This window comes from Ascaphus truei, chromosome 7, assembly GCF_040206685.1.
Source record: "Ascaphus truei isolate aAscTru1 chromosome 7, aAscTru1.hap1, whole genome shotgun sequence".
In the NCBI taxonomy this organism is placed as follows: Eukaryota; Metazoa; Chordata; class Amphibia; order Anura; family Ascaphidae; genus Ascaphus; species Ascaphus truei.
In genome coordinates, this window is record NC_134489.1 from 3,652,976 (window position 1) to 3,664,144 (window position 11,169).

General features: G+C 43.5%; 1 protein-coding gene across 1 annotated transcript in view; it reads left to right on the forward strand.

The window, feature by feature from the left end:
• EHD2 (EH domain containing 2) overlaps positions 1 to 8,640 on the forward strand; it is a 78,393-nt gene extending 69,753 nt beyond the window's left edge. Inside the window, exons 4-5 of the mRNA XM_075606872.1 lie at positions 3,119 to 3,283; positions 3,883 to 8,640. Of these exons, the coding sequence (XP_075462987.1) occupies positions 3,119 to 3,283; positions 3,883 to 4,419 (702 nt within the window). The 3' untranslated portion in view covers positions 4,420 to 8,640. The remainder of the gene's footprint in view (positions 1 to 3,118; positions 3,284 to 3,882) is intronic.
• Positions 8,641 to 11,169: the final 2,529 nt, after the last annotated feature.

Genomic DNA, 11,169 nt, shown 5'->3' on the forward strand with positions numbered 1-11,169 from the left:
AAAAAATAAATTGTTTTAGTAGAATAGCTTTAATTGGAGCAAACACTATTATTTTTCCTCGTTGTCTATGTGAAATAAGGGTAGTAGAGGGTAATGGTATTGAGGTTTATGGGAACAACGTATGTGTGTAAAATTGATTATAACTTTCAAGAGGGTAATCCCAATGAAAGCTATGGGATCATCTGATATGTGTAAGATGCTGATCCCTTTTAAATGAGTAATTTAACTAAGGTCTATGCAGAGAACTAATTTACGTAAGAGTGTGATGGAAATGATTAACATTCTCCTTCCCCGTAGTGTTTTGTGAGAACACTCAAGATTCCATAAATGGAAGGTTGCAAAGTTCACACTGTATTTAGGGTTTTGCTAAGGTCGCAGGTTATAATTGTTAAGGTGCGTGAGAGAGAGCAGGAAGGGGATCTACGATTTATGGCAGCTACGGCTTCTAACACGACATAAGGCCGGGCAGACTTGCATCAGCCATAAATCAAAGGAGAAATGTTTTCCAAGTTAATATACAAAGTAGCACTTAGACTCTCAATGTTTCCGTAATTCTTGGACAAGTTTTTTAAGTTGAATTTCCTCTTAACAGGTTCCATTTTGTTCTGTGCAAATTGCCCTTTCCCTGTCTTATCAAGATCATTGATTTCACTGTACAGAAGAATTATTGTGTAAACAACCCCTGGGATTTTTAATATAATGCATCATTATACAGGGAGCGGGTCAAGGAAAGTGTTGTCTCCATGTAATCTCTTGTAGGCCCTTCTGGCAATGAAGGGACTATATGAATTCTATATCACTCAAAACTGATCAAACTAGTTACTACCACAGCTAATGCTTTGATATGGTGTAACTCCTGATATTCTCTTAAACCCTAAAATAGCAAACACCAGAATCTTTCCAAACATCAGAATTTTCTATAATATATTTGGAGGGGGCAGTATAGGGATTGGTAATAATTTAAGGGTCCCATGTCGAATAAAGTGTTTTGTTCATTACATAGAAGAAGCTTTAGCATGCTTATTATTGGGTTATGAAAATCTGGTGTCAGGCTATTCTGTATTAACCATGTGCTGGAGAGGCTTGCTAAGCAATGGCTACAATAGGGCAACTCTGGCACTGGAAGGGTTTAATGAGCCAGTGTCATTATTGTCATTTTGATGACTGAACAGCCAGTCCAACAGGAAGCAATGCGTCTTCCAGGCGTCCTGTCCCCCTTGAAGTGTTGTAAAATGTCTCACGCTCCCTCCTGTTACCCTTCCTTCCATTCTCTTGCTTGATGTCCTCAACCCGAACAGAGCTGACACCTCTGGGGACATCACTTGGCTTCCTCAGAAGGAAGGGAGTTGGATGCTATTATGAAGACAATGACGTAGATATAGCACAGGCACAGAAAGTGACAATGTTACACAGTCACACATCGTATTCTTTGGGAAGTCAATGCTAGGAGCACGCCCCACCTTGGAAAGCAATATGTTAGATATATGTCAACATGTTAGAAACCAAATGAGTGAAATATGGGGTTTATTGACCAAAAATGCCATTCAGTGAAATAATTATTGTTTACAAAACTGTGATGTTATTAAACACTATAGGGTCTATGTATAAAGGCAAAAACGGTGCCGTTCTGGGGCAAAGAATCAACGAAAATCAGTAGGATTTGTTTTTCTTTGTTGCATTAGGAGTAAGTTTTTGCCTCAAAATTACACCAATTTTGCCTTGATACAAAGTGGGAAATGTATCAATGTAGTGAAATTAGAAGTTTGTTTTTTTTCTGCTTGTGTTTCCATCAAATGTAAGAAAGTGTTTAACACAAATTATTGGCCAGAAAAGTTGATGGCACCTCAGACCTGCCAGATTCTTTTGACACCAATGCAGGATACAAAAGTGTTGCACAAAGACGCTGAGTTTGCTACGTCTCAATACAATGTGTGCATCATGTAACTCCTCCCCAACTCCTCCTACTGTCAATCCAAAAATCGCAAGGTGATACAAACATCACAAAGACCTCGATACATTGACACCAAGATATGCAAGTTGAAAATGAGGCAATTTGCATACATTTTGCTCCACACTTGCCTAGATACAGCTGCAACGGCCGGTTATAGACTGATTGCCTTGAGAATTCTGCACTGAAACCCATCCAATGCTGCGAGATTCCTGCAGGCAGACTAATGGCCCATCGGATTAATGCAGTGGGGGTCTCTGTATTTGAATTGGACTCACGCTGTGTGAATCCTACCGGGCTGCGAGTTCCATTCAAACGCAGGGACTAACGCTGTGTGAATCTTACCGGGCTGTGAGTTCCATGCAAACGCAGGGACCCCCGCTGTGTTAATCCGATGGGCTTTTACAGCCTTCCGTGGACAATTCACGAGTTACTGTGAGATGGCCACAGATTTTCCTTGGCAAGCGGTCTAAAACCAGCAGTTGCATCCGTGCATCACCCCAGGGGTTCTATGGCCCATATGTATCAAGGCAAAAGTGGAGCACTTATGGGGCAAAAAAACTGCACCTGATGTATCAATGCAAAAAAATGCAAAAGCAATAGGATTTTTTCTATCATACATCTGGAACCATGTTTTGGCCCCATAATTGCACAACTTTTGCCTTGATACATGTGCCCCATTGTATGAAACCAAATGAGAGTTTGGTTTGATACATTTCGTTTGTGTGATGCAGATTGTTAGGAAGGTAGGTTTGTGACCCATGTTGTTCACTGAAGTTCTTTGCTAGGTTCCTGGGGTACCCTAGAGCAGGGGTGCACAAACGTTTCCCCCTGCTCCCCCCTGCATGCTGAAAGTCCCCTACTGGTGCCCACCCTTACCTTAGCTCCAGCGTCAAATGATGCCACAGGGTTATGTGGCATCACGTTGCCATGACAACACGAGGCCACGTGACCCGCAGCGTCATTTGATACCACGTTGCCATGGCGACGCGTCGCTGTAGCCAAGGTGAGGGAATTTGCAGAGGTCTCGCGCGGTCTGCCGTCATTTAATTTAAATGCTTTGGGGAGAGCGTGGAACTTCTGCAGCCGCTGTGGCCCCCATGGAAAATCTCACCCACCCCAGTTTTTTGCTCCCCTGCCCTAGAGTGATTGTGTCCATGTTTCCTGCAGGTCCATGCGCACATCATGAGTTACTTAAAGAAGGAGATGCCGTCTGTCTTTGGCAAAGACAACAAGAAGAAGCATCTCATTGCCAAACTGCCAGTCATCTTTGCAAAGATACAACTGGAGCATCACATCTCACCGGGAGACTTCCCAGATTGTGCCAAAATGCAGGCAAGTATTCCTCCACACCCTTCCCATATCCACCACCATTTCTTCTGTCTCTGGCTGTAAGCACTACAGATTGTTCCTACATCTGCAGTAGTACACTTAACAGGGCCGGCATTAGCCTTTGCGGGGCACAAGGCGGTACGCTGGCAGCGTGGCCCCTCCTGTGGAAAACGTTAAGGGGACTTACAATGAAGAGCGGCCCTCCTCCTGCAGCATCATAATGTCATGGCGGCATAATATATAATATATATATATATGAGGTTCCACTGTTTAATAGTCTTGGTTAGTGTCGGTTTAATGCAGATTATGACAATACCTTTTAATTGACAAACAAAATAGTTTTATATATATATATATATATATATATATATATATATATATATATATATATATATATAACTATTTTGTTTGTCAATTAAAAGGTATTGTCATAATCTTCAATAAACCGACACTAACCACGACTATTAAACAGTGGAACCTCATTGCTACTTATCAGAAAGAAGGCATTTTTGTAGCTTTAATTTTTCATTGTTGTTAGTAAGGTTGTTTGCCCTGGAAACTTATTTGTTTGTCTCTGCTATTCTTCTCTTTGCTTATAACAGGAGCAGCTAATGATTCATGACTTTAAGAAGTTTCATTCCTTGAAGCCGCAGATGATTGAGGCTTTGGATGATATGCTGACAGTCGACATTGCCAAACTGATGCCTCTCCTGCGGCAGGAAGACCTGGACACCGTTGACAACGTGGTCCAGGGAGGAGCCTTTGACGGTAACCACAACGGGCCCTTCGTGGAGGGCTCAACCAACGGCATCTTTGAAGGTATAGATGATGAAGACTGGGTGGTCACCAAGGACAAATCCAAATACGATGAGATCTTCTTCAACTTGTCCCCCACTGATGGCAAGCTAAGTGGTACCAAAGCCAGGAACTGGATGGTGACCACCAAGCTACCCAACTCTGTGCTGGGCAAGATCTGGAAACTCTCTGATGTTGACCGTGATGGAATGCTGGATGATGAAGAGTTTGCCTTGGCCAGCCATTTGATTGAGGTCAAGCTGGATGGGCACGGGCTGCCCCCAGAGCTGCCCGGGCATCTGGTCCCTCCATCCAAGAGGCGACAGAAAGGGTCTGCTGAATAAATGACCCCTCCGACCCTGCATGATTCTATCCATTGGCCTCTGACCATCTTATTGACAGTGTTAACCCCAACCTTCTGTGCTTTTACCAATTTGATGTCCTCCTTCTCTGCATGTCTAGTTGGCGGGGATAATTTCTCATCCAATAGTTACTAAAAAAAAAATTGCTTAACAATGTGTTTCTGCTTGAAAAAGTAAAAGAGACACTTTGGTGCTGTCCGGTTTTAGAACACGGGTATGGGGGGTGATGGACGGTATTGTTCCACATTACTGATGATGATGACAGATCTTTTCAACTGAAAAAGAAGCTTGGGTAATCTCATGTACAGCTGTATCTACAAATAGCATTCATGAAGGATCCGTAGCCATGAACAAAGAGTTGTACAACCTGCAAATAACATACTGTCTTTCAGGACCAATACAGCAAGTGGAACTCTGCATTGCTGTACTGTGAAATATTACAGCGCTGAAAGGTGGGGCGATCACCTGTTGAGCTACAGACTCCAGTTAAAATCCCCATAAATTGTAATTCTTACTAGCTCCCTAATTCACACTTCAAATATAGTTGCATACTGTACTTTCTGCTTCTAATGCTTCTTCCACTATAGAAATAACAGTAGAAGGTAAGCAAGAGTAGTATTAACTTGAACTGAGATCTGCAATGGTCATGTATCAAAGAAGGGAAATTCCCTGAACCCACACAAGCTGTTGTGTCTTTCTAATAACATCTAAAAGCAAAGAGAACATAAGATGTTCTGGTATCTGAAGGGGAATTATGATTTCTGTACCCTTCCAGAGAATTAATGTCTTGTGTGTGTTGGTGTGCTTGGAATATCCCAACTTTGGCCATCAGGAGCTCTGAAAATCTCTCAACTAGACCATACAAGACAAGATTAAGACCTACTTTGGCCTTACCTAACTCCATGAATACATTACTGTGGATGTAATACACTCCAGATCTGTCTTTCAATGTCTAGCTTTGCATGCTTGCAACACGCATATATTAATATATGTATTTGATATTAAGACCATTTAACTGAGGCAGCAGTCAGGAATCTAGACGGCAGGGTAATATGTGACTACTGTGTACAACTAGTGCTTAAGACATATATTGTATGAATATTTGCCTCCTAAACAAGCATATATAGAGAGCTATGCAGTACAATTTATACTACTAACCGATTTCCTATTGAGATATTAAATGCTTTCTATGCTTCTAAGCACTGAAATATTGAAGAAGACGAGCAGCCTCCCTCCATTCCTATTTTACAATATTAACTGCTCAAGGCTATGATGTGTTTTTGGTGTAACTGTGCCTCTTAACACCCCAACGCAATTCTGTTTAAGAAAACAAAAGGTCCCAGATTTGGTGAACCTCTAAATTACTTTCCTTACAGGAGCACTGCACAGTTTTGAAGGATGTAGAAAATATTAATTACGCTGGCTGCATTATCCCCAAACTGGGACAAAAGTAATGTGAGGACTCGATAGCTTGTATACAAAATAAATACATGAGATCTTCCATGTTGGTGTATTAAAAGGCATCATATTCCTGCAAAGCCAATTATGAGGCTCTCCATCGCATAATTTTGTATGTACAGAAAACTCCTGCTTGGTCATCATTACATGTTACACAGACACTTCTAGGCTAGGGAAATATAAGCACTGTATGAAACTTTACTTATGACAAAACTGTCACTGGCTATCAATATGATGTCCTACATCTGCATTCTGCTTTGCATGGGTCCAGTGATTGTGAATGAAACTGACCTCTCACTTCAGAATCTTCAATGAAGGCATTGGCTTTCCTTCCATTCTGATATCTTTGTAGACAAAGGAAAAGCCTGGTATTGGGATCTTTACAGATACAGTCTCTAAGTGGTTATGCCTTTTAGTGTCAACATTACTCTATAGCTGAAAGGGTTATGACTTAATTTACAGTATAAAGTAGCGATCTCCAGTGATCATCCTTTTATTAATTTAAAAAGGCACTCCCTTGACTTCCTGAAGACTATATTGCCTCTGCTCTGTCCATTCAATTCCAACTGATGAAAGAACCTATTGATAAGTACAAATCACATGTACTGTAGATAGTATCTACATTTTACAGGCTGCTTTGGCTTTAATTAGATGGTAAAGGTGCCAGCACTGAGTGGATACTGTCTTTGTGTCCTTAAAAAAGGTTGCTCCTCTAGTTGATTGCATCCAGTTGCAGGGTTCATGTCTACTAATGCATCATTATATCATTAGCTGCACCTTCTAGATAAGTGGTTCTCAACCTTTTTTGAGCAGGGGCACCCCTGCTTTTCACACCTCTTTCATCCTCTCCTCACTTCAACCTCCTTTTCACAAGCACACACCCCCACCCTCTTCTTGCACACTCCACATAGACCCTCACACATCATACACACCCTTTTACTCCGCACAGTCCACATATATCCCCGCTTCTCACACAGCACGCTCACTCCCCTTCTCTTGCACAACACCTACCTTCCCCCACCCCACAAAAATCACTATCATCCCATCACCACACAAAGTCAGCACACTTTCCTCCCCAGACAAAGCCCTCACCCTTCCACACACCCCAAACATGTCAGCTGCGCAGTCTGGCTGAGAGAGGAGATACAGATAGCAGCCTCTACATCTCCAGGCACCATGGGAGGTGCCCGCTGAGCAGTTAGCTGAGTTTGTCCCCTGGGGCCACGGCACCTTGGTTGAGAAACACTTTTAGATACCACAAGATGTTGCACTGGGTTACAGTACGTTAAGACTGCGCTCAGGGTGCCGGCGTTGCGACGTAGAGTACGCATACCCGCCCTTTCGCGTGGCCGTCTCCCAGGTGATTTGTTAACATCCCAGTACTGAGCTGCAGGAGATTATGGAGGCGGGACATGGCGAACTCGTCACGGAGCTGGTTTGCCCTCATTGGCTGGTTCGCCCTCATCGGCGATTTGATTTTGCTGCTCGTAAGTGCGTCACGTGAGCGGTTCGCCCAATAAGGCTGAACCAGCTGCGTAACGTCGTGGCCGCGCCCCCAGATGAGCGTGCAGCTAGCCAGCTACGAATCGCCCGGCCGAGCAGGGCACAGCGCACATATGGATTTCAGCAGGAGGTGCAGAAGTGCTGACAAATGACTGTGTTGTGGGGGTTGGGGGAGTATTGTAAATAGCAAAGAGGTTTGGAGTGATGTGCTTGTATGTGTGTGCAGTGAGGAGACACGGATTAGAGTGTAAGCACAGCGATAGAGCTGTGGATGGGGATCAGTGATAGAGCTGTGTACTTCACTAAATACTGTCATGGAAAGGAAGGCACAGCTCCTGTACTGTGAAAACACAGATCTGTTTGGTTAGCTACATAGAGCCTGTTCGTGCCGCATGGATCACAGGGGTAACCTTTCTTTTTCTCTCTGTTGTACTTTGCTATGAATATTTAGCATGCACAAGCATGCAGATATATACATATGGAGATATTGTGTGTATGTACGGGCATTGGCACCACTGGAATAACATATGCTCTTGTTTTCTCTTGTTCTATTCCCTATTATTATTGACTGATACCTGCTGCAGAGTCTTACATTTTTAACTCCTACAGATATTGCAAAAGTTTTATTATATTTAAATCTTCATTTGTTTTCTCAGCTTTTCTCTGCTATGTCCCACCTACCAATACCGCTATGTGGTGAGATTAACATATGCTAATACCTTTTTGCATGATTGTTATAATTTAAACATTGCATCAATCCCTTTATTAGTGTGTTCTCATGCTGTATTGACATTTTATAAAATGTATATTCTGTCTGTATTTCTCACATACAGTAGTAGAGCAACTGTGCACTTCTGCCCAGATTTATTAAATACAAATAAGCCTTGATGCTTATTGATGCTAAAGTTATGTGAATTACTGTGTAGTAAATCTGGAGTTCTGTGTGCCACTTTTAACCTGCCTGTATTACCAAAAATTCCAAATAAAATGAAGGTATAATAATCTGCAAAACGAAACGAGAATGGTTACTGTAAGAAACGTTAGCAGTTAATGTTGCAAAGTGTGTTTTTCCACAGACTAAACTATACTGCCTGAATGCTTATTTTTATCACGTATGTATTTGATTTTTTTTTTTTGGATGAGATCCAAAATCAGCCAGCGCCTTGTATGCTAAGTGTCTGCGATTTGTGCATTGTATGTATTTACATCACTGTCTTACAATAAAGGCATCACATTCCTGAATCCAGTCTGTCTCTGTTAATGTTCCTGTTCTGTCTGCAGAGCAAAGGGAGTCTCTCAGACTCACAGGTATGGAAAAAGCAAAGCTGAGCATCACACAGCTTTCAAGTAGTAGCTGGGAATTCCAATGCTCCAGGGCCTTATTGACATGACACCCCAAATGATTATATGAGAGAGATGTAGACCACTGCAAAAGGCATTCATGCAAGACTGGTGCCATGAAAGAATATATTACACTCCTGACACATTAACTCTCATGTCATCTGTGCCTGGGACTTTTACACAGTGGAGAATGCTAAATAGATTGTGCGCTATTTCAATTACATTCTCATGTTAATCTACTACAGTATGTGTACCCATGACCAGCAAAGAACATACTCACAAGTGGGACAAAGTGAGTGTTTAATAAAGTGTAACATACTAACAGATATCAAAGCTCTAATCTAACAATGTAAGGCATTGTATGTTAGTTTAATAAAGGCCTATTAGTTTAAATACAGTATTACTAAAATGTAAAGGAGAGGCAGTTAAATAATTCCAAATGAAAAAATGTCAATTTAAAAAAAGAAAAAAAGAAAAAAAGTTTAACCTTTACAGTGCCATAATGACGTACCAGGTATGTCATGGGCACTTGCTTTTTTTGTAGGGGAAGATCCAGAGACCGGCAACATCATGTGATCACTCCAAGAGCAATTAAATGACCCGGTGCTGCCTGACCTCTGTCACTATTAAAGTTATGCTATATCTATATTGCAGATGTAGCCAGGTCCCCCTCTGCCCGTCGCCCCTCCCTCACCTGGCTGTCGATCACGGGTGCCGCCGAGCCAATGGCGGACCCGTCGGCGCTTGCAGGAGTGAGGGGCAGATGGGAACTGGTGCGGAGGTTGCCGGGGACGCGAGCGGCCAACGCCTACTAAGGTGGCACCAACAGGCCAGCCTTTGGATCCACAGAGCCCATGCTTTGTGCCTAACAGAGACTGTTCAGAGACATTTCTCCCCTCAAGGGAAGAGGCTGAGCCTCAGGACTGTACTTATTACTCCCCAGAGGGAGTTGCTGAAGAACAGCTCCGTAGGAGCCAAAGAGTCAGGTACCCTCCAAATCGGGTAACCTATGATCAAATTGGGGCACCACATGTGACTGTGGGATTTGGCCCGGGATTAAAGGGGTTACACCCCAATTGGCCACCCTCTAACCTCACCAGGGAGACAAGGGGTTAACTGGGCTGAGGCCCAGACATGTGATTTAACCCTTGTCATAACCTGAAAATGTATATTCCACTGTTCCCCTGTTTTATTGTTATATCAGTGTCTGCATCACACACTAGGATCCATCCGGGAGCACAAGGGTTAATAGTTGTTTAGTGATTATAGCCCTTTGTGTAATTTTCCCGCCTTTTCAGGCACCATTTTGCAGGCTCCCATAGGCCGCCATTGAGCTCCATGTGTTTCAATGGTGAATCTTGCTGTTTGGGTCCTGTTTCCTGAGAAGACCAGCAGATGGCGTCCGAGAGGGAGAGCGGCGGTTTCCCATTGAAAGTCAATGGGCTCATTGACTTCAATGGAGAAATCCTCGAGAGAGCTTTCCAGGAACGAGTTGTTTGCCGTCCAAACCGCTTAACCGCAAAGCGGATACATTTTCAATAGGAGAGCTTTGATCACTTACAAGTCAAGTTCAACGACAAGTGGCGTGGGAATAACCAGTTCTAGGGCCCCTAGAAATAAAATTCTTTCTGTCCCTAGTTCCTAGACCTCCCCCCACTCGACCACAACCGGGTCCCCGTATCCTGGACCCCCGATAAGGGTCGAACCGAGAAGAGAGGGACGCGCCATAGGTTCCAATGGCGGCGGCAGAAACAGCTCAGGAAAACGGCTAAGTGTCAAAAGGTGAAAATTGGTAATCCATAGCTCCGGTTCCGGAGGGCCCAGCGGATCAGGGTTTGGGGTATCTGTAGCCACTGCTCCGGCATCGCTGAAGAACCATCCTTGACCTGCTTGGACCAACCCGACGGAGTATGGACCCCCTTGAAGGGTCGGGACTTTTCCCATAGACTCCAATGGCGGCCAAACCCCATTGACCGGCTACGGCGGAAAAACCCCATTGACTTCAACGGCCGCGTCGCCCCGTTGAAAGTCTATGGCGGGGGTTCCCATAGCCGCCTGTGGCGGCGGTTTGCCATTGAAAGTCTATGGCGGCGAAGCCCGTTGTTTTCAATGGGGATTTAGTGAAAAACCGTGATTTAATTTACAGCGGAGAATTGTGTATTAAAATGTGAAACGGTTTTAAGTGTATTTGAGTATCTCCGGTTCCGAAGGTCGTAGAACGTCGCAAATTGGACCATAGGGTGTCCCAGTTCCGGCATTGAGAACTGGGAAGTTTGGACCTGCTGGACCTAACGGAACCAGATATTTTGATATGTTCATATTTTATCTATCATACTGTGTTTCAAGGTATGGGTAAAACCCAGAGGAAATTCCTTTGCATACCAGGGTAGCATATGGCCAGAAAGGCGACCCAATGTCTAGGACTTGAGT